At 55.8% G+C, this 25,892-nt stretch overlaps 1 protein-coding gene across 2 annotated transcripts in view; it reads right to left on the bottom strand.

The window, feature by feature from the left end:
- Positions 1 to 25,892, bottom strand: part of EVC (EvC ciliary complex subunit 1) — a 45,002-nt gene that overhangs the window by 8,915 nt on the left and 10,195 nt on the right. For both annotated transcript variants that reach the window (XM_037046072.1, XM_037046065.1), the window contains exons 5-15: positions 23,554 to 23,638; positions 23,113 to 23,211; positions 22,389 to 22,526; positions 19,753 to 19,911; positions 15,997 to 16,213; positions 14,437 to 14,585; positions 13,734 to 13,832; positions 6,742 to 6,954; positions 5,534 to 5,643; positions 1,431 to 1,641; positions 371 to 577 (exon numbers count right to left, since the gene is read on the bottom strand). In XM_037046072.1, the coding sequence (XP_036901967.1) occupies positions 371 to 577; positions 1,431 to 1,641; positions 5,534 to 5,643; positions 6,742 to 6,954; positions 13,734 to 13,832; positions 14,437 to 14,585; positions 15,997 to 16,213; positions 19,753 to 19,911; positions 22,389 to 22,526; positions 23,113 to 23,211; positions 23,554 to 23,638 (1,687 nt within the window). The remainder of the gene's footprint in view (positions 1 to 370; positions 578 to 1,430; positions 1,642 to 5,533; positions 5,644 to 6,741; positions 6,955 to 13,733; positions 13,833 to 14,436; positions 14,586 to 15,996; positions 16,214 to 19,752; positions 19,912 to 22,388; positions 22,527 to 23,112; positions 23,212 to 23,553; positions 23,639 to 25,892) is intronic.

The following is a 25,892-nucleotide window of genomic DNA, read 5'->3' as shown; positions in this document are numbered from 1 at the left end:
CTTGTTATGGGATGCATGACTCCTATTCATCTGAGTCATTTCAGTGGGACTTTCTGCTACTTGCAATTAGATGCATTCCTTAATGATACACCTTCCGCCCCAAAGTAGAAGAGAGAGGACGTGCTGAGATGCCCCATCCCTAGAGACGTGAGGCCTGGGTTACCGTCCCTGCTAAGGTTCAAGGCCACTGTCCTTCACTTTGTAAAAATGACAGGCAACCCCCGAAAGGCTAGAAGCTCCTGGGAGGGTGTGGCGTAGACCGGCGGCCAGGTGGCTGCTTTGTCCAAGTGGTCTTCTTGTCTGTCCCCGCCCTCCTGCCCACCCCAACCCTCTTGCCCTCTGGTTTCTGAAAATGGGGGTTGGCAGGCACCTTGAAGTCCTCCCGGTCCTTGGCCCGGCTCCTGGTAGCCGCGGTCCGCGCGTGGCCCAGCAGCGCTTGCCCGATGGCGCGCTCCATGTGCTGCTGCAGGAGCCGCCCCACCTCCTGGGCCTCGGCCAGGAGCTGCTGCTGAAGCTGCAGCCGTGTCCGCTGCGCCTCCTCCTCCAGCCTGCTGGTCTCCTCCAGCACACGCGCCTCCTGAACAGGAAAGGACAGGGCCGGGAGACGGGCGAGCCCACGCTGCTGCCCGGCCCCGGAGCTCCGGCCAGGGTGGGGACGTGGGGCCCGCCCTGCCCAGGGCCCAGGAAGGTTGGCAGAGTTGCAGAAGGGGCAGAAGGCCGGGGCCTCAGGCTTGCAAAAGCCCAACACAATGGATGAGCTGGGTGTGTGTGGAAGGTACCCCCTCAACCTTTACTGAGTTTACTGAGTCCCAACTGTGTGCCCGGTGCCACTGGCAGCCTGTCACACATCAAGGACTTCCTCATTCCTCCTGACCAGTGTGGGGCCTGAGCACTAGGTGTGATGAGGGCACAGGGGCTCAGAGATGTGAAGTAACTTTTCAAAAGTCACACAGCAGAGCTGGGTTTTGAGTGACCTGGAACATCACAGGAGCCAAAGCAGGGCCTGTGGGGCACTGGGCACTGCCTTTCCTCACATGACTGTGATTCGGGCAAGGAGGGGACACCTGCTTCCCCCGCAGCTCTCCTGGCAGAGCGAGACACAGCATGAGCCTGCCCCGCACTCACAGGCCAGAAACCCTGGCTGCCCCTGTAGCTCCGTGGCTTCCTGAGACCTGGAGTCAGCCTGCTGGGGTTTAGTCCTAGCCCTGTGATTTACAGGGTCTTTCTCCGGATCTGTTAGAACAGATGACCAGACCCTCTTTCCCCAACCTCCTGGTGACGTCTGTACCTAGCTCTGCTCCGGGGTCATATGCATTTTCAGCATAATTCTCACTACAGCACACACTAGAGCCCCACAGGGCTGCCACTGTCCCCACCCCTGCAGAACCCGGGTTTGGCAGGGACGGGCGAGGGGCCCGACGCGTGCTCACCAAGGCTCTGAGCAGGTGCCACTGGTGCGCGTCCAGGCACTGGGAGGAGCCCTGCTCCAGGGCCTGCTGCTCCCGCAGCTCCTGCAGAAGGCTCTTCTTCCCCGACAGCCGCATCTGGGTCAGGGTGGCAACGGCGTGGCCGCGGAGCGCCAACCTCCGCAGGGCTGAGCGCAGCAGCAGGTCGTGCCCCTGCAGGAGCCACTGTGTGGACCTTGGGGGTGGGGGCAGGGGGGGTCAGGGCCCTCGGCTCCTCTGAGTGGGGTGGTCAGTTTCCTGAGTCACCTGGCTGGGGCCCCAGCTGCCCGCACATCTGACCCGGCATTATTGGGGGTGTTCCTGTGAGGGTGTCTTTGGGCAACGGCCACTTTAAATGGGTAGCCTGAGAAAGAAGAGGGCCCTTCCTGGAATGGGTGGGCTTCGTCCAATCAGCGGACGCCTGAAGCAGAGAGAAGGCTGGCCCTCCCCTAAATGAGAGGGAACGGGAACATATCCCATCCACCTTGAGCTGGGGGGGCACCCGTTTCCTGCCTTGGGGCTCAGACCGAGAGACTGGCTCTTCCTGGGTCTTGAGCCTGCTGGCCTCCTGACTGGGCCGGATGCCCCCAGCTCGCTCAGTGCTCAGACCTGCAGACTTGGGACCGGAACTGCGCACCGGCTCTGCCGAGTCTCCAAGTGGCCGACTGCAGGTATTGCCACCTCTCGGCTCCTCCCTCCCCTCTTTCTGTCTCTGTAGGTTTAGATACAGAGATAGATGGACAGATGGATAGATACTTAGATACATTTGTAGATACATAGATAGGCAGATACAGACACACAGATAGATTATGTACATACACACGTACACACTAGGTACACACATACACACACACGCATCTCATTGGTTCCGTTTCTCTGCAGAGCCCCCCCGCACACTGAGCTGCCCAGAAATGCCCAGTCACAGCGGCAGAGGCCCCCCCAGAGTGGGTGGGGTGGGCCTGTCCCACCTCCGGCCGCCTGTCCTCTCAGACCCCGGTGCACACCAGGTTTGGTTTGGCCGCCTGTTCCTCTACTGATCTTTTTAACGTGCTCACACCCTGCCCCACGTTTCAGACGTGTGCAGCTGCCTTTAGTCCACGCCCACGTGAGTGTCTCATGTAACACTCAACACTGACACATCCCAAACTGAAACCAGGGGCTGTGACCGAGCTCCTGTCTTAATGACTCAACCAGAAGACCTTGGTGAACCAGAGGTCTAACCTCTGCTTTTACAAACGGAAGTGTTTGCTGGTACCTGAGAAGCGGACTGGAGCATGACAGCCAGCCCACCGAGGAGGAGAGGCATGGCAGACACTCCCTGCTTTCAACTGGGGGCCCTCGTCCCAAGAACAGGAGTCATTCCGCACCAGAGACCTACTTTTCAACCGGCGGAATCCGCAGATGGAGCGAGCGGTTGGCCTGCCTCTATCTGCAGCCCCTGGTAGAAGCGAGATATGTCCTCTCCGGAGGAACAGCCCATTATTTAAAGTCTTAAATTATCTCAACAGTTTTCAGTCACAGCGCCCAGTAGTCAATAAATGTAACCAGATTTGCAAACAGATAAGAACTGGCCAAAAATAAAGAGAAAAAACAGTCACTAGAAACATGCCTACCAGATGTTGAATACTGAAATAACCAGACATGAACTTGAAAATAGCTATGAAAGATAAGTTTAAGAAAGCAAATGAGATGAGCAATTACAGCAGATAACTGGAAACTCTGAAAAGAATCAAATGGAAATCTTGGGACTGAAAACACAGTAACCAACAGTAAGAATCCCGTGGGTGGGCTTACAGAGGATGAAACACAGCGGGAGAGCGTGTGAACTGGAAGGTGGTCCCATATGAATATCGAGACCTAACCCCAGAGAATAAAAGAATGAAAAATGAAGAACAGTATGTAAGAGACACATGGGACAAGCAAAAAGTTGCAGTAAATGTGTGACTGGATCCTGGAAAGAGGAGGGAGAGAATGGGCAGGAGAAATATTGAAAGAGATAATGGCGGAGAATTCTCAAAATCCGATGAAAGATAGCAAATCACAGATCCAAGAAGCACAACAGATTTGTCAAACAAACAAAATACAGGCACAGAACCACACACATTTATGAGGATTATAATAAACGAATGAAACCCAAAGAGCAAAAGGAAATCTTACAAGGAGCCAGAAACAACTGGAATCAGAAGACAACACTCTTTATTTTAAAAACCCATCTGTGGTCCGTCCACATGATGGCAGGTTATGCAGCAGAAAGAAGGAAGGAGCTCCTACCTTTTATGACAGTGTGGGTGGAAACAGGGACGGTTATGGGTGAAATAAGCCAGGCAGTGAAAGACAAATCCCATGTGTGTGGGATGTGGTCCCTGTAAGTGGAACCTAATGAATAAAACAAACTAATGAGCAAACTAGAGCCAGGGTGTGGGAACATGGGACAGAATGACAGCTGTCAGAGGGGACCAGGGAGGTGGGGGGGACCAACTTAAAGAAGTGGATGGGATTAGTCAGAGAACGTACATGGGAGACCCACGGACACGGGCAACAGGAAGGGACTGATTATGGAAGTGGGGGGCAGGCTGGGTGGAGGGGGTGAAGAGGGAAAAGTGGGGCATCTGTAACAGCACAAAGCATTTTAAATAACAATAAAGCTATGATTCCACACCCAGTGAGAACATTCCCCCCAAGTGAGGAGGAGATAGGTATTTCCGGACAAACGCGGGGAGAAGCTGTCCCCGGCAGATCTGAAGTCACGGGAAGGCCAGGGGAGGGAAGTCCATCTCAGGCGGAGGCTTATGGGTACAGCGAAAAGTCAAGAGCAACAGAAGGGCTAAATCTGTGAGTAAGTCTCCATGAATACGACGGCATAAAACAGTAACATCTAATGGGGTTGAAAACATAGAAGAAAAATATGCAATGAGAAAGGGTTGATCTGAGGAACAATAAATGGAATTAGGTAGTCTAAGGCAGAAGGAATACAGTAATGCACGTTAGGTTTTGAGAAGTCAAGGATGTGATTAAAAATTTCCGAACCACTGAAAGCACAGGAAAAGAACATGGAACCAACAAGTCCAAAGAGAGATAAAATAGAATAATAAAGACACTTAATGGAAAAGAGGGTGAGGAAGGCGAGAAGAGGGAACACAGAGCAGGGAGGTGAATGTAAAGCAAACAGTAAGAAGCAGATCTAACCGCCAAGTACGTCAGCACTGGGGTGCACACTGAACACCAACGGACTGAATACTGGCCCAGCTCAGAGACACAGGTTTCTGGGGGGAACCCTGCTGCACTGTCCCGGCCTGGCTGCCAGGTGTTCTGCGCTGCAGCCCAGGCACCGACCAGCCTGTCTCCTTTGCCAGGAGCGGCCATGCACCTGCCTCTTTCCCAGCCCACAGATCGGCTTCCCAGAAAAGGCTGGGCACCTACAGAAACGGTTCTATCGAGACCACTTTTCTCATGTGATATGAAATAAGGAAAAATAAAAATTTTTTAGCAATTTGAAAAACCACACTATGCTAATCGTCATAGCAAAAACATGCAATTAGTTAATGAGTGGGAGTGACCGGAAATGGGCACGTGGGGTCTTTTGGGTGTGATGAAAGTGTTCTGAGTTTGGATCGTGGCAACGGTGCAGTTACTAAGAACCACTGAACCCCACGCTTGAAGTAACGCATGGAAATTACTCTTCGGAAAGGTGTTTACAGAGCGCCCGTGGAGGACAGCTCTCTGAAGCACACACCACGAGCCCCTTTCACTGAGGAGGGCGTGGAGGGAGGGAAACCACAGTCCTTCCCCGTGGCACCCAGCTCTCACCCTCCCCGCCCTGCACAGGGTGGGGCAGGAGTGGCTTTAGGGTCATTTGGATGGACAGCAAAACAATAATTTACAAGTAGCATTAGGCTCTGCTTGGTGCACTCACACCTGAAAACCTACTTCTGCCCCACCCTGTCTTTACAGTTTGGTTGGTTGCAAAACCGCCCGGAAGAGGCAGGGGCAGTCCGTGAGTCCCCTCCCCTTGCAGATGAGGACACCGGGGCTGGCACGGAGCGTCACGCGGGACACAAGGCCCCCACCCTACCGGGAGCTGTACTCACTCATCGCTGAGGCCCCCAAGTCGGCCCAGCACGTGGCGGGTGACGCTGTCCTGGTCGTCCCGCAGGTGAGTCTGCAGCGCAGAGGCCAGGGCGTGCTCCTCCATCCACACCTGGGCCCAGACAGGGGGACAGGGTCGGCTCAGTGGCCTCCTCCCGTCCAGTGCTGCTTTGTAGGCACGAGTCTTTAATTCTCATCTAAAATCCTTCTCCCCTGGTGGCTTTAACGTTTTCCCTTATATTTTCTCCCAAAGACTTAAAATGTTTCCCACGTGCATTTACCTGGTAAAGCACTCCATACTGATTTTCTGCGGCGTGCGGCGTGAGGAAGGGATCTGAGTTTCTCTGGACACGTGGACACTCACCTTGCCGGCACCTCCACTAGAGGTTATCTATGACGTGCCACCACGCCACCGTGGATTACATAGTTGCCACATGCACACAGTTTCCATGTGCACACACACCTCGGTCTGAGCTCCGTCCTTTGTTCGTGGGTTGTCAGTTTCTGGCTCACACCTCACTGCTTCTCGGCTGTCACTTGCAGTAACGTGTCACAGCGGCTCGGGCAAGCCCCCCCCGCCCCGCCTCCCATGGGCTTGTACAACACAGTCTGAGCTATTCTTGGCTGTTCTTCTTTCATATGGGTTTTAGGATCAGTTTCTCAAGTTTGGGGAAACAGCTTGTTTTTTTGGATTGCCTTCTAATCTGATCATATCAAACTAGTTAATTTGGAGACGAGCACCATCTCGGCCAATTTGAGTTTGGCAGGAATACACCCAGTGTCTTCCCCATCGATGCGGGGATGGTGGTCCCACCAACTGACCCACCACCGGCCAGGGCTACATGCGTGGTTTTCACAGTGAAACAGACTCACCGTAAAACAGGGGTCCCATGTGGGCAGCCCCTCATCTCTGCCCCCCCCACCCACTGCCCTGTGAAACACCTTCTGTAGTTTCTTCCCAAAGAACAGGTTTTGCTGGGCTTTCTCAGTGGATCAGCTGAAGGCACTACCTACCGACTCCCCATCCTGGGGAAGGGCTTTACCGTGCCCCCCGCCCACTGGGAGGACTCTGGTGAAAGCTGCCAACCAGAACCTCGGTGAAGCGCCAAGGAAAGGCACTGGGAGGCGCTCGGTGAATGGAACCTCTCATCGTCGTCCCCCCTAAGTTTCAAAACTCAGTCTCTGCCCCCGTTTTGCACACCACCCGCACCTGCTTCTCCCGCTCCAGGAGCTCTTGGAACAGTTTCCACTGCTGTTTCCGGAAGCGGTCCGACTCCCCCAGCTGCAGGGCGGCGTCCTCCTGGGCCTGCTGCCTCAGGCGTCCGCACTGGTCCAGGGGGAGGCCGGTCATGCCTGGGAGCGTCTGCAGGAACAGGGTGTCCACGAATGCCTGGAGCACTTCCACAGTGCCACGGAACAGCTCCTGAACCCGAGAGAGCCATGCGACAGAGTTACATGTCAAACCCACGGGCAGCGCAGAGGGTGGCGTGACAAGACACGGGCTTTACAGCATCGACACGCCTACACTCGGGAAGGCCAGCTAGTCTTAAACCTTAAAGCAAAGAGCTGGAAATTAGAAAAAGCAGCACTCCTTCATTTGAAAAGAACCAACCAGACTTTTTAGAACTGAAAAACACTGTCCAATTTTATGAGCCCAGTGTACAGGTTTAATGGCGGCTGGCCGCAGCCGAAGAGAGAAAGTACGCGGAAGACAGACCAGCGGGGGAAGCACACACGAAGCGAGGAGAGGCTAAGGGTGGAAAACATGGAGAAGAATCAGGCACAAAAGATGCAATGAGAAAATCCAGTATTTTTAAAAAGATTTTTCACAATTTATTTTAAATTTTTATTTATTTTTTTTTAGAGAGAAAGGAAGGGAGGGAAAGAGGAGGAGAAGCATCAATGTGGGATTGTCTCTCATGCGCCCCCTACTGGGGATCTGGCCCACAACCCAGGCATGTGCCCTGACTGGGGATCGAACTGGCAACCCTTTGGTTTGCAGGCCAGCATTCAATTCACTAAGCCACACCAGCCAGGGCAGAACATCCAACATTTTTAATTGGAATCCCCAGTAGAGAGAAGAGAAAGCTCAGGTAGAAGCAATATTTGAAGTGATAATGGCTTAGAAATTTCCCAAAACTGATGAAAGAAATTTATAGGTGAGAGACCGAGGCTTCACCTGTCCGGTAAGGAAGAGGTTAAGCGACTTGCATCTGTTCACCTGAGGGCCTGGCGTTCAGGCTCAGACCCCGATTTTACAGCCCCCATGCTCTCCCATACATTTATTTTGAAAACAAACAAATGAGCCTGTCACCCGAACCTAGTAAACATGGGGTCGCTTTTTGCAACATTAATACTAGACGAAATGGTCTTTAAGGAAAAAGGGTGACTAGAAATGAAGGGGTTTACTCCGTGAGATGAACAGGCTAAACTCACAGGGAGATGTACATGTGGAAATGCGTTTGCACTCGCAGGCACTGCCCAGATCAACACAATGGGCCACATTAACGGGACAGAGCGGGGAAGTACTGTGAGGATTATGTGATTGGATGAGGAAACACCGTGTTACAAAATTCAATTTTCATGCATAAGAAACACTCTTAGCAAAACAGAAATGGAAGGAGGCTTGGAGGGAGACTTCCTTAATCTGAAAAGAACCTCCAAAACTAGAGCAAACATTATACCTATGAGTGGAAATAATAAAACAATATTAAGAAAAATTAAATAAGACCCAAGTGTATGGGTCTACCACGTTTCTGGATTGGAAGATTGGTGTTGGAAAGATGTTCATGCTCACCAAAGTATCTATACATTACACATGCTAATCGAACTGGGGCTACTTCAGTAACTGTGCGGACTGTGGGTTGAACCTACTTATATTTTCTAATTCAACAATTCCGCTCCTTGGTCTCTGCCCAAGACAAAGGCGTGCATGAGTGTATCAGATAGCATCTACAAGGACGTTTGAGTCCGTGGAAAGTGTCAGAGTCTGAACCAAGAAGCCCGACATGCGTCCGTCGGCAGCGGAATGGATGACCGGCACTGTGTTCACACCAGGGACGGATACAGACTGGCGGGGAAGAACAAACCGCTGCCTTCGGCGACAGGGAATGACTCTCCCGAGCAGCAAGTGAGCCAAGGACACCTGACCCAAAAGAGCAGGTGCCCCTGGATTCCATTTCCACAAAAGCAAGGGACTGGTTTTCGAAGGAGCCAGGATCTGGCTCCTGGGAGCAGGAAGGGCGCAAAATTTGGAGGGGGTGCGCGGGGTGCGGGTGGGGGGCTCCTGGCCACATCCCTCCCTTCATCTGGGTGACAGTTCTCTGGATGGAGCTTTAGTGATCACTGGTCCGTCCATGGGGTGTGCACTCTCCACTCTTTGTGTGTACAGTTGACAATAAAAAATGGGTTAAACCCAGGGGACCGATTTACGTCCCCTCCCCCCCAGCCTCTGCAGGCGCAGTTTCCTGCCAGGAGACAGGTGTGTGAAATTGATTCTCCCACCTGAGACTTGGTCGTTCCGCAGCCATCATTCCCTTTTCCTTCACAACCGTCAAACCACAGAAACATGCTGTTTGCAAATTCAGGAAAAGGTTAACTTGGTAAAAGCCACATGGTCCACGAACCTAGGCCATTTCAAATGAAAAAGGGTCCCCGCAGGGTCCCGTCTGCCCCCTCGAAAGCCACCTCTGCAGTCCCTGTCACATGCTCTGACAGGCCATAGAACACCCGTGTGCCGCTTAATGCTGACATGTTTCATTTGGGAGACACCGATTTATCCTCTGCCTGAAGTAGAAGCAGAATTAACGCGTGGCGCTTCTCTCCCGGTGTGTGCGCGGGTGAGGACAGCTGGGGCGGTCAGGGCGGGGCCTTGGTGGGGAGGGAGGCTGGCCGAGGCGAAGCGTCACCCACCTCTGTGCCCCCCCTGGGGGTTCTGCCTCCACAGCCCGACCTTGGGGGTCTCGCTGTCTCATCTGTGAGCGCAGCATCTGCTTTGAGGGCTGATTGCCGTGTTCGCCGTGTATAATGCGCACTTTTTGGCCCAAGGTTTTGAGGGAAAAGAAAGGATGCACATTATATGTGGGGAGTACTCATTCTGTATCTACAGACGTGTTTTTAATTCTTTTATTTACACTTATGCACCAAAAGTGCACCTCTAGAAAGCAATAATGATGTCTGTATGCAAAATAATGCCCTGGAATACAATCAGCGGTTTTGTTTCTAAATCGAAATAAGTAAAAAATTGAATTAAAAATTAAAATGACTCTTTTCCTGAAGTTTGGGCCCAAAGCATGGATGTAGGTTATGTGTGGGAGCGCATCACACAGCAAAACACGCTGCGAGTAATGGTGAGAGACAGCGTGGCACAGAGCCAGCTGCCCCTGCCCCTCACCCCTGCCCCCAGGCACAGCCTTTGCCGCTGACTTTGCCATGGAGGACCTTCCTGTCCTTGAACGTTGGGTTCAGTCACGTGACCCGTGTTGGCCAATAAAGCAAGGTGGGCATGGAGTGAGCTGGGGTGCAGGCTAGCCCTCCACTGGGCTGGGGGAAGCACACGCCGGGCTAGCCCACAGGCCTGAGTGGAAACGAGAGAGAGAGGGGCGTGCTGTGCTCCTTGGGGCCAGCCTGGGTCCCCACCCTCTGGCCAGCACACCGACTGTGAGGACACATTCCTGTGGCTTCATGTGGCCATGGTTATGGGGTACACCCCTAGACAGCAGGGGCCCTTTGCCACTGGGGTGTAGAGGTGTTTCACCCTCGCAGCCGTCATCACTTGTCCCTGCAAGTGTCTCCCCTGCACCGCCTGTGGGCTCTGCGCCAGGGGCAGGGCAGGGGACAGGCAGAGTGGACCATGACCTTCAGGGGTGCACAGCTGGGGGGCAGGCTTTGCTAGGACAAGTGTGGTGGTGGGGAGGGTGGCAGCCCTAGGGACAGACCAGGGAATCTAACTGGTCTGACGAGGGGACAAGAAGGGCCCTCTGAAGAAGTGACTTGTAATTGGGACCAGGATGAGGACAAGAAAACCCGAGGAATGGAGGGAATGGTGTCTCAGGCTGGGGGAACAGCATGTGCAAAGGAACTGGGGTAGGAGGCTCCAGGGTGCCTTTGGGGAACTGAGGCATGTTTGAGGTTGGCTGGCAGGAAGCCAGCAAGGGGCATGAGTCCAGATAGGCCATGGGTGGGCTGGCTCACGCAGGCCCTGTGAGCTCTGTCAGGAGGGCTGCTTAGGGGCCAGGCTAACTGGTCCCAGGGTCAAGGCTGACTGGGTGGGTCTTTTGGGCCAAGTCAGATGGGTCAGGTCATGTGGGAACTTCACAGACCAGGATGGTGGGTCACCATGGGCCAGGTCAAGGGTGTTAGGTTTCATCCCGAGGGCTGCGGGTGGCATTTTTGGGTGTTAAGGGGCTTCTTCATTACAATCAATCTATAAGGAAGGCAGCTAAGAATTCCTAGATCAGAGAGGTTAAGTGACAAGGACAGGGCCACACAGCTGGGACACAGCCAGACACACTCAGTCCATCTATGCTCTGAGTGACGCTTCCTTCCTCGGCACTTGGGCCCCTCTTTGCAGGGAGGCGAACTGCTGGGGAAATTACCAAGAGGAAGGAGGGGGTGTAATCGGCCAGCAGGTAGCACTGTGAAGGCTCCGGCAGGTTTTACCTCTGCACATAAAGAAAACACGAGCTCCTCACTCCAGCAGCTTTATTAAGTGGAAGCGCAGAGCCATGCTGCCCTGACGCGCCAACACGGAGGTAGGCGTGAACACGCCAGTCTGCTTTTCTCATTCTCTGCCCCCTTAGTGACGATGCAGTGCCCTGTACCCTGGGTGAAGGGCCACACAGACCGACTCGGCCTCTATCACACCACAGCGATCTGTGGTAGGCAGAGTAGTCCCCCCCAAGATGTCCATGTCTGAACCCCCGGAATATGCCACCTTCCTGGTCAAAGTGCTTTCGCAGATGTGAGCAAGTTAAGGGCCCTGAGACGGGAAGGTGAGCCTGGGGCACCCAGCTGAGTGCAATGCGATCACGGGCTCCTTATAAGTGAAAGAGGGAGGCGGGCGTCAGATGGAGAGGAGGTGAGATGACGGAAACTGAGGCAGGAGCACAAAATCTCTGGCTTTGAGTCGGAGGGGGGAGCACGAGCCAAGGATACAGACCCTCCCCTGGAGCCCGCAGTGGGGGCAGGGCCTGCCGGCACCCTCCTTTTAGCCCAGGGACACCCGCTTTGGCCTCCTCCGGAGCTGGAAGGTAGTAACTCCTGTTGTTTTAGCCACTGAGTTTGTGTTACTTTGTTGCGGCAGCTTTAGGAAACTCAGGCCACACTCAGAATGCCAAAGGTGGGTTCACACTTCCTTAATTCACTCGTTCATTCCTTCATGCTTTTGGACTGATCACCCCGCCCGGGCCACCCTGGGCTAGCCATCGGGGAGAACAGCTGCGCCCTCATGGGGGGCTGCACGTTCCTCTGCCTGCCCTTGCTCCCCAGTACTTCACTCTCCCTACTTGGATGTCAGGAGCCCTCGGTCTGGATCCTGGCTCCCCAGCTGCATGACCTTGAACAAAACACCTTTAACTGCTCACTGCTGTGCACCAAAGCAGTGACCCTGCTGAGAGAGAGGCCTGACCTTTGCCCTGGTTCCTGAAAGGTGACCTCTAAATTCTTGGACCGTCCTCCCTGACAAGAGGCTCTTTGGTTGTTGGGGATCTCGGCCCCGTCCGATGGTCTACGATAATGATGGCATCAGGGTGGGGCCTTGGCCATGAGGCACCATGGCCTGGCCTGCAGGAGGCTAGAGATTAAGGCCACCCACCTGGATGGTCGAGCAAGTCCATGGGACCAAGCCCTGACCAACACTGGGGACACCGAGGCTCGAGGGAGCTTCCTTGGTTGGCGATGGGCAGTGTATCAGGTCACACGTCACTGTCAGGAGCGGAGGGCTGCCCAGGCCTCCGCTGGGACAGGACCCTGGGAGCTTCAAGTTGGGAACTGCAGGCCCCGCCCCACAGCCCTGTCTCTGGCAGATCCGAACCTGTACCTTCTGCTGCCATAGCACATGACTGCGAGCAGAACAGCTTCTAACTTCATGTCTGTTAGAAAGTCAGAGAGCCAGAGGGTGGTCTCGGGGGCACCTGAACTTGCCCTTGGGTTCAGAGGTGAGGGATGTCATGGAGCCTACCTTGAACCCCTCATCGGGCCTCTAACTCCCGCCTTCGCTGAGGCCGGAGTCTCATCTTCTCTTCCTCCCTCACCCTGACTCCCGTGAGAGCTGGAGGCACGGAAGCCCGAGCACGGTTGGTCTGTCACTTCCCCAGGCCCCCCGGGAGCCTTTTGAGAGACAGAGCGCAAGCAGGGGGGTCAGGAATGAAACCCCGGTGAGCAAGCAGGTCTGTGTGGCCCTCAGCCCTGCGTCTGTCCTTACAGGGTCACTCTGGCTGGGGCTCAGAAATCCCCGCACACACTGCCAAGACCTGTCATTTAGTGGCATCTGTCTTCATCAAGCTGAGACTCTGCTGTTTGTTTAAAGATCAAGAGACAGTGGGAATTTAGGAAAGCGCACTTTCTTTGGCAGCCTGAGAACTGGCAGGTGGCCATCAAACCCACCTCCCAGCCACCATGCCCATGATAGCACGAGGACAGCCTGGCCCGAAAAAAGGGAAAGATTTTGCCTGTGGACTGGGTCTGGGAAAGGGCCTGCCGGACTGCAGGGCAAGCCCCCTCCTGAGCACATCCTGGGCATGCAGACAATTCTGTGCACACCCCCCCCCATGCACACACGCCCCCTGTGCACCCGTACTCACTGTGCACACACACACACCCTGTGCACAAACGCCCTCCTAGGCAGTGATGCACTAATAGTCACGACACATTTTGAAAGCTTGAAGAAAGCTCATTATCCCCATCTTACCAGAGGAGACTGAGATACTGACCATGAAAATGGACCCTGGCCCCACGCCTTCTCACTGCCCCCGCCTGCACCAACCCAGCCAGGTCCCCACTGACCCGGGCCTGGAGCACTGGGAGGCCTCCCCAGTCTTCCTGCTTCCAGCTCCACGCCCTGCAGGCCACTGTGGGCACAACCCTCAGAAAACACAGGGCCAGCCACTCGGGGGCTTTGGGGCCCAGGCAGGGAGGCTGCAAGGTTCTCGCGCACACTCAGATCCCGAGGGCTGTGGGCTGGCCCACCAGGCGGCCACATACCTGGCAGAGTGCAGCCATGGCCTCGGTGGTTCTGAAGTCGTCCTCTTCCTCCAGGTCACTGCGTGTCACCCGCTGCCGCTCCAGGACCTCATGGAAAGCCTGTGAGTAAAAACAGGGGCTGAATTGGATAGAAAAATGCAGATTTCCCCCCTAGAATATCTCCCTGCCTGACCCCTGCCTCTCAGATCTAAGGGGGCACGCTCAGGAAAGTGAGGCCCAGGGTCTGGGCTCCTGCTGCTCATGCACTGAGGCCCAGGCCAGGCCCCGTGAGTCTGGTCTCCAGGGCACCCTGGGCTGTGCACTTGTCCAGTCCCATGTTAGGGGGTGCTACCCGGCCACCCCACAACTGCTCTTTCCTGGACGCAGCATTCTCTGACTCCCGCTGCTGGGGACCACTGCACAGGCCCGGGGAGGCCCACCCAACAGGGCCCTTATCGCCGGCTTACAGACCAGGAAGCTAGGGAGGCAGGGCTCGGAGAACCCGGCCAAGGTCATGGGCTGACACACGGAAAGCCAAGAATTGACCTCCAGTCCTCTGGATGCCTAACTTGAACCCCTCATCGGGTCTATTCCTTGGATGCCCAAGCTTCTGGCTTCCTGTGCACCGTGACAGCGACTAAGCCACACCACGGTCAGCTTGTATGGCCGCTCCTGGGACAAAGGTGCCCGCAGGTGGCTGGTGGCTGAGTCAGGAGCAGGTCACCTGCAGGAGACCATCAGGCTCAGCAGTCAGCGGTGCTTCTGCCAGGAAGCTCCTTCGCTCCTCCTCCTGGGCCAGCATTAGTGCCGCCGTCCCCTCCGCCTGGCGACCCCGTGACGCCTGGACCAGATCTTTGCCTCGCCGCACAAACTCTGAAATTGAAACAAGCCACAGGACATCCTGGTGACTCCCCTGCCAGCTCGAAGAGGGGCGGGGCTTGGGGGTGGATTCCATCTCATTTTCGCTGTATTGTTCGGGCACATGTGCTCCCAAAAGGCCGGTGTCAGGGTCCCTGGCCCTTTGAAGCCTGTGGCTCCACAGTAATTGGAGAGACCCCCCGCTTAGAATTCTTAGGTCCACAGCCCAGGAGGAGGGCGGACCAGCCCCAGGGCACGGTCCCTGGGGGCTGGGGCAGCTGAGCCAGGGGGAGGGCCCCGCCCAGTCCCTCGGCCCCAGCAGTGTGCTGAGCACAGAGCCAGGGCTGGGCCAGCTCGTGGTCGGGACCCAGTACCTCTCTGAACTTGCCCCAAACTGTGCCCCCTCAAATTCCTGTGGTCACCGCGTTTGGCGATGGGACTTCTAAGGCGGTTATTGAGGTTAAATGAGGTCATGAGGCTGGGGCCCTGATACACAGTGGTGGTGCTTTGGAAGGGGAAGGGACGTGAGAGAGACGTCTCTCTGCCACGTGTGGGCACAGCGAGGAGGCACTGCATGCATGCCAGGGGTGGGCCTGCCTCCCCAGGAACCAAATCGGCTGGGACTTCCGGCTTCCACAACTGGGAGAAATGTTGGTTGCTCAGGCCCCTCGTCCATGGCATCTTGTTAGGGTGGCGCGAGCTGTGGGGTCCAGGCCTGATGGGGGTCAGAGCCCACTGGGGATCTTGTCAGGCACACGGGTGCTCTGTGGACATCGTGATGAGACCTGAGAGGCCCCGTTCTGTGCCTCTGTCCAGGCCCAGGGGTGTGTTTCTGGCCCAGGGTGCGAGGAAGCTGGTGCAGACGTGGTGGTGGCCGAGGCGAGGGGCCAGGTTTTCTTCTCGCCAGTCCCACTGCAGGCCTGACCTGGACTAAGTCTCAGGGCCCTGGATGGCTTCAGCCCTTGCCTGCCACTCCGCAGAGTTGGCCCAGGAGCAGCAGCCCGTGTGGGAAGTGGCCACATCAGGTGCCCTCTCCCAGCTCCCACGCCCCGCCTGGCAGTTACGCAGGACCGTGACAAGTGTAGGGCTGCCGGCGGCAGAGAGGCACGTGTCTCCTCTGGGCCTTCCCACCCTCCTCAGCCCTCTGCATGTTCCAGGGGCCTTTGCTAAGACCCTGGGCTCTCTGTCAGCCTGAATCCCCGATACCCCAGTGGAGCAGGAGAGCCCCGCCCAAGGAGGCAGTTTGTATGCACCCCAATTTATGGAGAAGGCAAGTGAGGCTCACAGAATTTGAGTGACTGGTCCCCCCAGGGCAGAACTGGGCCACTTACAAGGGCTGTCCCCCAGGCCTGCCCCCCACAGCCCACAGCTTGGTGGCCCCGAGAGGCCCGCACCCCAGACCTGGGCTCTGCTGAAGCTCACGCACCCCTGCTGAAGCGCTCAGCCTCCCCCCAGAAGGCCTTGTGCTGCTGGGTCAGCAGCTCCTCCTTCTGCGCCCCCGACAGCCTCCCCTCGATGGTCAGCCCGTCCAGGCTGCGGGAGATGGCGGCCAGCCGGCACTTGGTCTCCTCCTGGACCTGCTGCTTCAGGAACTCGATCACCTTTGCCATGTGTGCCCGCCCCATCGTCCTCTCCAGGATGTCCTGAGAAGAGAAAGACGCCGGACATTCGGTGGGACGTCTCCCATCTGTTAACAGCAACAGGCTCTGTCTGGAGCCCCCACCTCCCCCGAGTCCCCTGCGTCTGCTCCTCAGACAGGGGCCACATTGTCCCTCGGGGGGACGCGGTGACACAGACACTGGATTACACGTGCAAAGCGAGTGGAGCACACTAAGTGCTCTGCAGAGGGTTGCTCCTCTGGGAAGGAATTTGGCGTATGCACACGACTGAGAGGAAACCCACCTTTCTCAGAGCCCCCCTCCCCCATCCCTGGGCCTGTGGCTGCCACAGCCCCAGAAAAGAACTGCAGGGAGCAGAGAGGCGTCATGGGGATTCTGGGCTTTTGGGCCTCATAGGGCCCGAGTGCTGGGGCTTTAAGAGACCCGAGGAGGGCCGCTGCCCCAGAGTCGGGCCTCAAAACCAGCCCCATCCTGTCCTACCACATTGTCATCACTCGGGACACCACTCCTGCAAGAGGCCTCCCCCACGCAGGGCATGCTGACCAGAGGCCAAGGGGCCTTACATCGCAGAGAGCAGACGCGCAGTGAACGAGCACTGTGGGATGGGGGTGAGGACGATGGGCGCTGCAGAGACACTGCATGTGGGGCCGGTGAAGCTGCAGGGACACGGCCACCATGGCACGTGGGGCCTGGTGAAACTGCAGGCCTGCGCCTACCCCCCCACCAGCCACAGGAAACTAGCAGAGGCCTGAGCTGGCCCCACCCCTTCTCCCCAGGCCTGCAGTCCCACCTCATCCAGATCCTCCTCCTTCATATTCCCGTCCTGCCAGCCCACAGCCACCCCAGCTCAGGCCAGCTCTGGTCACCTCTGCCCTGGGCTACTGCCTCAGACCATTCTTGGTCTCCCAGCCCCCATTGTCCCCTTATGCTCTGCCCCCGTGTGGCAGACAGGGTCTGTCTGAGACGCCGAGGTGGCTCCGTGGTCCTCCGGCCCAAACCCTCCAGTCCCCGCCCCCAAACCCAGTCCACACTCTGGGGCACAGCGCAGGAAGCCTTCAGGACCAGGCCTGTTTGAGTCCCCAGCCTGGTCCCCACATCTCCAGCTCCTGGCTGCTCAGAACAACCAGCCTGCAGGTCCCCCAGGCCTTGGTGCACGCCGGGGGCCTCCCGCTGCAACCCCTCCCACTTTCCTCTTACCCGGCTGCTTGGCTGGGCCCTACACATCCCTACAGGCTCTGATCTTCCCCACCCCACTGCACCCCTCCTCCAGGCTCCACTGCCCAGGTGCTTCTGTCTTTAAAGAGCTAAATCTGAGGACACTTGAAGCACTGAGAACCCTTGAAGACGGGCTGAGTTCGAGCCACCCGCTGCCCAGCCCGGGCCTCACTGCAGCTGAGCCCCACTGGTCTGTGTGGACAGGGCAAGAGTAACCACCCCCTACTATGGACAAGGACGCTAAGGTTTATTCTGGAAGGCCACATAACTAGCCTGAGGGGCAGTGGCTTTGCACCTTTCTCTCCTCCAAAGAAAGGGACCTGCCAGCAGCCTGCAGGCCCATGACCACTAGAGGGCGAGGGAGGGTAGGTGCTCACTCCTTGAGACTGTTCTGGCTCCTAGTGAGAGCCCCAGCTCCGGTTTATGGTGTAGGACAGACCGGAGGGGAGGGAAGTGAGCCTGAGCAAAGGGGCGCCAGACTGAAGGCAGAGGGCAGAAGAAGCAAAGGGACACCAGGCTGGGCCCCAGGCTCGGTCAAACTTGGCTCCACCCCTCAGAGCTGCAGGACCTTGGGCACACGGTCCTCATCAGACCCCTAACGTGCAGAGTTTCGGGGAGGACTAAAGACGCTACAACGTGCAGAGCAGCCAAAACTGCAGCCGAACACGGCAGGTGCTTGGGGACGTGGCGGCTGTCATCACTTCTGCAGCCAGGCCGCTTGTGGCTTCCAGTTGTCCTCGAGCATCCCGAGAGACGGATTCCACAACCCTCAGGGCCCTTTCCAGGGCTCCGTTCTGACAGTCATCCAGGCCACATGACACGTCCCGGGCCCTCGATGCTGGCCCGAGGACTGAAACTCTTCTCGAGTTCATCCACGACACAGCCCCAGATGCATCTTGGGGTGTGGGGGAGGGACCCGAGTGGGGGCAGGCAGGGCTAATCCGGCCCTCTCCTGCACAGACGCCCACTGCAGCCCTTTTGGGCACCACTACCATGGCCTACGTCTAGCTGGCCCGCTGATGTGTGGCCCTGCAGGCGTCTGGCCACTAATGCGCATGTGCGTTCCCCCTGCGCCGGCTCCTCTCGAAAGGCCTAGCGTACAGTCCTATCTCTAACACTCCACGAACAGCGGCCACTCTGATCCCATTTGACAGAGGATGCAACTGAGTCACAGTCACAGAGAGGCTGAGGAACTACTCTAGGTCACACAGCCAATCAGTGGCAGGACTGGGGCGCCTGCTCTGGCCTCAGTCTACAATACGGTTTCTGTAACTGAACAGGGCCCCCAGTAGATGGCGCTCATCGGATGCTGGCTGAAGGAAGAGCGTGTGGAGCACCTGGATAATTCTCTCCTGGATAATTCTCTCCCTTCTTTCTATTTGGACGTTTCTGGCAAATACTCGGGCCAGAGTCAGCTAAGGATACGTTTGTTTTCCCTGCATCAATATCCTGCTGACAGGGTAATAATTAAATAAGAGGAGAAAAATTAGAAAAGGAAAAGTCTTTCTCCACTGATGAGCATTTACATCAGCAGCCTGATCAAATTAAAATGCAGTTCAAAGGGGCGTGGATGGCAAACCAGGAAGCCTGGGTGCAGGCTCGGCGCTGCCATGGGCAGGGTGGGGTCCCAGGGGATCATTGGGGGGGTCCTCATCTGTTCACTGGGAGCACCACACCTGCCTGTCCTTCAGTGGCGTGGGGCAGACGAGGGTGCTGGGCATTCATTGGGTGGGACAAGCCACATAAAGTCCCCCAGCAGCTGTGTGCGTGGGGGGGGGCATTTATTAACACACACAGCTGGATGTGGGTGTGGGGGGAGGCGCTGCATTTCCAACCAGCTCTCGGGTGATGCTGACGCTGCAGGTCTGCAGACTGCCCTTAGGAGCAGATGGTTTGTGGAGAAGCCGCAGAAATCCACTCTGGCCTGCTTGGGGTGGCGCAAGAAATCCACTCAGGACCTGCTCCCGGGTCTCAGCAGCTGAGTCTGTGAGCCGAGGGCAGGGTGGCCACCAGAGGTTTCTGAGCTGGGTGTGACCTGGGTGGCGCACAGGTCCAAAATGTAAGGTGTGACTTCGTCCCCAGGGTCAGAGGCAGGGTGAGCCCCAAACCTCTACAGAGAAACTCCCTGGTGACAAGGGTGTCATAGGTCAGCAAGCACACAGGTAGGTGGATGGATGGCTGGATGGCTGGATGGCTGGATGGTGGATGGACCATTGCTGTTTTCTGGGCTCTCTCCCCTCTCCAATACGAAGGTGTGCACCTGAATGACCCGTGCAGCACTTCGGGCGTCCTGATTCCACACCTCCAGTGTACGTCCCTCCTGCCCACTTCCCGCCCCGCCAGCGTACCAGAGCCTGCAGATCCTGGGAGTCCCACAGCCGCCCTTCCGCTGTGATCATTCTTGCTGTCAGACTCATCTCGAGCTGTCGGGCTTTGGAGCTGGAGCACTTAAACTGGTCCACGAGCAAGTGCTGGATGTTTTCCATCTGTTTCCAGAAAGCTTCCATCTGTGAAATAAGAATGAGAAGCAAGAGGTGGGGGGGGGAGAAAACTTAGTTAAGAAAGCTATAAAGCTATCTGGCTCAGGCTTGGCAGTTTCGACTCACTCCTCATCACAAGGAGATTCTCAACCATCCACACTCTGGAGCAAGTTCATCTCCGCAATCACCACGTTCTCTGGAGGTCCCTCCTGGTGCTGCTGCCGGCACCGGTCAGCGGCAGGGCCGCTTTTCAGCAAACGGTGACGCAGCTGCTACGGCAGGTCAGCGCTGGCTTCCACAGTGTAAGGACTCTTCACTGGGCTGATTCCTGCCAGCGGGGGCTGCATGGAATTCCAGTGCGCTCTGAGAAGCTTCCAGATTTATAGAAGAGATTAAACGTGTCCTGGAAATAAAAGCGTGAATGGCCATTTCCATATTAGATCCTGTCCTAAAAGCACAAGAGGCGCTGGAGGCTGTGGGGGCATTCTGCTCTAACATCTTCCTCCTCCCCCGTCTCAGCAGGAGCAGAGCTGGAGTCACCAAGCAGCTGAGAATCCGTGCCACTGCCGTCACTGTGGCCTCTCAGAACTGAGAACGATGTCGCCAGGAGTCTTAGCTGCTCCCTTTTATCTTATGCCCAGCAGGTTCTGTGCCTCGCACATTTTGTGTCTGGATAAAATATAGGAACAGGTTCAGGAAGGCAGGGCCCTTGTCCTAGGTCCCCAAGCGGACGAGAGGCAGGGCAGCTTCGGCTCAGGTCTGTTCAGCCCCCACCTCCGAGTGTCTCCATCTGGCTCCACCTCTATGCCCCTGAGACAGACAGTTCTTGCTGCACAGGCCTGGAGGGGTCGGGGGTCAGAGCCCCAGGCCCACATGATCTTGCTGCTGTGGCTGAATATGGAGAAAAATGACAACCTGGGACTGACTCAGTCCAGCCAGTCCCCTCCCAGGGCTGGGCCCAGCCAGGAGGAAGCCCGCGCCTACAGGGACTGGCCCCTCTTCAAACGTTTGTTCTCCCACCTCGGGGCCTCCGGGCAGCAGCTCGTCCCATCACTGACTCACACCCACTGCCTTCCTGTCCCTCTGACCCATCAGACGGCCTCCTCTCCAGCTGCTGGGAGAGAGTGTGGATGGTCATCCATAAACTCCTGTGCACCCGGAAACGGTCCCACGTCCAGCCAGCGTTGTGGCTTCTCCTCCAGCCCCAGAGAGCCAGGGGGCTCCGTGGTCCTTCTCACAAGCCCGGACTTCCCTTGGTGTCTGTGACAAGGTTGTCTCCTGGTTCCTCCAAGTCCCTGCTCTGCCGTCTCTTCTTGGTTCTCCTGGACCCTTGCTCCTTAGCTGCTGCTGGGATGCGGGATCTGGCACAGACTCCTTGCTCTGTGTGCCCTCCGCACGCTCCTGGGCGGGAGCGCCCCCGTGGTTGCAGGTCACCAACACTGCAGAGACTCTTCTGAGAACCACGCACGCTCTGCCGGAAACGTGCAGGCACGGACAAGATGGCCCACTGCCTCGGGGACTCTGGGGGCCATGGGGCCCAGGCTGAGCACCCTCCCTTCTCCGGCCCCCACTAAGAACACACCTGCTCCCCTTGCACTCCACCTGAGATTGGGGGGCTCCGTCCCCACGCACCTCCAGGCCATCAAGCAGACTCACCACCTCCCCTCCTGGCCTGCTTCTCACTCTGGGGTACTCAATTCCTTAGAACTGAGCCTCTGCACCCTCTCCACCCACTTCATTATATCCCACCCTGTGAGCTCCTGCCTCCCCTCCCCACCACACCCACCCTCAGGAAATCCCTCCTGCGCTGGCCCTGCAGCTATTTAGGGACCCCCCCCCCCACAGCCTGTGTGGTCCTCCTGGAACAGAAAGGGACTCCCGTCCCTGCAGGAGCAGAGAACCTTGGGGCGGGGCGCTCCACCCACCTGCTGCCTGGTGCCTGCGCTTCTCCCAAAAGCCTCCTGGGCTTTCTTCTGCGAAGATGTTCCTAACCCTGGGGTGGAACAAAGCGCCCCCCCCCAGCCCCCGATGATGCTCAGCCTCCCCGTGTGTTCCCATCTGTCACAGTTGTGGCCCATAAGTCTGCATCTGCCCACCTGTCGGTCCCCAACACCCCCCACACCCCACTGCCAGGCTGGCCTGAGCATCTCTCGGGCAGGGCCAGGTCCAAGTTCATGTTGAATCCCCAGCAGCTGGCACAATGCCTGGGTGCCCATTAATATGTAGTATGTGAACAGGGCTGTGTAAAAGGAACCCAAAAGCAAGAAGGAGAGATTTGAGGGGAGCCACCCTCTCTGAACTTAAACCCTGCTTTTACGAGTGCGGGGTGCGGTGTGAGGGGCTAGCAGCCACACCCACTCTCACTGCCATTGGTAGGGACAGAGTGGGTTACAGAGTGGGTTACCATTGGGAACTCCGGTATTGGACACACTCCGGGCGTCCGTTCCCCGCCCCCCAGCAGGTGAAACCCCAGTTCTGATGCAGAGAGAACGCCCATCACCTACGTTGTCCGTCAGCTGCTCAGAGCACTCACGCTCCCTCTTCTCCACGGCCGCCAGGGTGATGAACTCGGAGTCGCCAGCGCCTAGCCCCTCTGCGTCCGACAGTCTGACCCGCAGCCCCCTTGCCAGTTCCTGCAGCTCCTGGGGAAGCATAGGGAAGGAAATCAAAGGAAAAAATCGAATGTTTCTTAAATTCTAGAAACAGAACACTTTGACTCTTCTCATCATCATGTCGTATTTCTTAGCCATAATTAAACGCCCTGGATATGGTCCCATTTCAGGCTTGATGACAAACCTCTCTTTCTCATACACATAGAGCTCAAGAATAATGGATCATTTTATTTTATATTCCTCATCGCCCACGAAAAATAGCCCATACTTAGTGCGCAGTGAAATGGGATCTTTCAATCTTTATGGAGTCCTGGAAAATTGTATATTTAAAAATAGCCCAAGCTTGTGCAGAAAATAACCTCAGTGGGAACTCCCTTTGGTAGTGAATATGACCAACATCCTTCTCTTTTCTTTGCTTCCAATATTTTCTCACATTTTAAGAGCATACCTTGTTATCTTTACGTCTGCACACATACGTTAGTATCTCTATAGCGTGTCTAAAAGTGTGTGCGGGAACAGACCGTTCTCGTCCGTGAAAGCAAAGACACTGCCCAAGTTTTATGCATTGGAACAAGCCACTTTCCAGGTTCCTTGACATAACAGGTCGAAGACTTACACTTTCTTGTTTTGAAAGAATCTTCTGGTAGAATTCATCATCAGACTTCTTTTTTGGAAAAATGTCAAAGAGGCACATTTTAAAAATCTGAATAAACATCTATTGCCAGAAAAGGAAATAAAACAAAGGGAAAAGTTTAAAAAATTGTATCTCCCTCGGCGCCCACCCCCCCCCCCCGCCCCCGCTCCTGCNCCCCCCCCCCCCCGCCCCTGCTTCTCTCTCTGTCCATCTGTCTCTCTAGGTAAAGTAAAGCTGCGCCCCCCAGTGGCAGAAATTGCTTTGCCATTTCAGGGTCTGTGCCCAATGTCGCTCTCGACTCTGGCTGTGCTGGCTCCACTGTTGCACACACCCATCCCCCAGGGTCTTGGGGACTCAGGGCACAGACAGCCTGCGCCCCAGTCCTGTGCCGTGAAAGGGTGATGAGCCCACCACACCACCTACCGAGTGCTTGTCCTGTCTCAGCGCGGCATCCAGCTGTAGCAGGTCTTTTAAGTGAAGGTTATAGATGCACAGGTCAAGGTCGGCGCTGCAAAGTCAGAGAGAGACAGAAAAGACCTTTAGTGTGTTTGAGGCGCAGATAGAGGTCACACTTCATTCCAAGCCACGTGCGTCCTGGCTCCGGATTGACAGTTCGGCAGCACGTGGAGGTTCCGAACAGCCAGCCACAGTTTACAAGAGGGAACCAAGGAGCTGCCTGACACCCACTCGTGACCAGAAGAAAACCACTGCCTGGACATCAAGGACAAATCGGGAAGTGCTGGGAGGTGGGAAAAATGAGACTAACACTTCCTCCCAGTCGCTTGCACACCTAGTATCACATCTTGCCTTTCTGAGGGCTGAAATGGTGCCATTCTTGTGCCCATTTTACAGATGAGGAAACTGACTCAGGAAATTGAGGGCCAGAGAAATCAAGTCTTGGTCACATGGTCACAGGGACAGATAAAAGGCAGGGTGAAAATAGACGCGTCTTAAGTAACTACACTCCCCCCAAACTGTTAGATGGTCCAAATGCTTAGCAACAGCCCTTCCTGGTGAGGTGGGCCGAGCCAACGGGGTCCTGCTCAGAGAAGTCCCTACTGCCCTGGGCCACCTGCGGGGTCCACACCACGCTCAGGGTCTGGGCCCACCCTTTCACAGCCTTGGACTGTGTGCTGGGCCCTTGACCTCACCAGAATTCAGAGCAGATGGGCCTGAGCACTGACCCACACACCTGCCTGACCCAGGTTCTTGGGCCCCACCAGACGCCAAGCCCTGTTCGGGTTGGGTGGTTTGATGACGCTGAGCATGGGCTTTGGTGGTGGGGTCAGCCCTGGCCTCTTTGACATCTGCTGTGTGACCTTGGACAAGTCACCCAACCTCTCTGAGACTCAACTTTGTTCTTCATTAAATGGCGACAAAACAGCGCCCACCCGACAGGGTTGTCAGGAGGCATTCCCTCATTATCTAGTTAACAGTTCCCCATATTCTGCCGTGTATCATGCGCTCCCATGTCTATGCACACCCATGTTTTGGGCCCAAACTTTCAGGAAAAAAAAAAATCTTTTGTTTCAATTTTTAAATTCAATTTATTTACTTATATTTAGAAACAAAACTGATTATCGTATTCTAGGGCATTATTTTGCATACGGGTATCATTATTGTTTTTTAGAGGTACATTGTTAGACAAAAGCATAAATAAAAGAATTAAAAACATTTATATAGATACAGAATTAGTACTATCCATGTATAAAGCTCATCCTATTTTTCCCCCAAAAAATTTGGGCCAAAAATGTGCATTACACATGGCAGATATGGTGCCTATTAGGAACCGCTCTGCCTGGTTTCAGGAGCTGTCACCCCTCCCCCCCGCCCCCATGGCTGAGGCTGAGTGGGCCACCTTGGGACCACAAGCCACTAAGGAGACAAAGCTTATCTCCCTGGTAGGGGCGTCACCTTTTACTTCTCCCTGCCTGGCCCCCAGTGCTTGATCAGTTATCGAATGACGGGTAAGATTCCTCAAGGGAGGGATGACCTAAGACAGGCATGATCACAGGGGCCCCAGGGAAGGATTTGGGGGACTGTAGAAAAAGGGGGTGATGGACCCTCACCCCTCAGCTCTGAAATAGCCTGAGTCCTCATTCTGTCTGCAAGAAGTCTCCTAATCTCTTGGCTGCCTTACTTCCCCTGCCTGACTTAAGCCTGAGACAATGACAGAGGGCAGTGCAGCCCTGTGCTGGGAAGGGCGGGTTCCCTGGGACTCTCAGGCCCAAGAAAGAATGCATGAAATCCTATAAAACCTACTTTGCCAATACCCTCAATTTAAATGATAAGGGTCCAAGCAGGAAGTGAGTTTGTTCCCCAAAGTTTTATGGCCCTTTAACTATCCGACCCTGACTCAGAATAAGCCCTCAGAGTTCTTTGAATGTTATCTATTGTTTAATCCTTTCTGTCTGACAATGACTGATGAGACTTACTCCTGTGCAAACTGAACCCAATAAAAGCCTGCCGTGGCAAGGGTCAGGGTGCTCTCTCCTTGACAGAGTGGCCGACATGCTCCGAGGCTTCTTCCCCCCTTGAGGGAGCAGCCATGACGTCCCTTTTCCTCCACAGGACTTGTAGTCCATGTGAACTTGTCTTGCGTCTCATCCACAATGTGGTGGACCCCACGAGCCAGGGTCCGCATCAGGCACCCATTGCCAACCCTGTCCCAGACGTACTGGCAGCAGGACGGGGCAGGCGGTGACACAGGCCTGACCCCTGTGCCCCTGCAATACGCAGTCCCCGCACGGCACCCAGTCCTG

The sequence above is a fragment of the Sturnira hondurensis genome, unplaced genomic scaffold (genome assembly GCF_014824575.4).
Source record: "Sturnira hondurensis isolate 20B ecotype Veracruz unplaced genomic scaffold, ASM1482457v3 Scaffold0000780, whole genome shotgun sequence".
In the NCBI taxonomy this organism is placed as follows: Eukaryota; Metazoa; Chordata; class Mammalia; order Chiroptera; family Phyllostomidae; genus Sturnira; species Sturnira hondurensis.
Note: the sequence above shows the minus strand (reverse complement) of the source record. Positions and strands in the feature narration are given on the sequence as shown.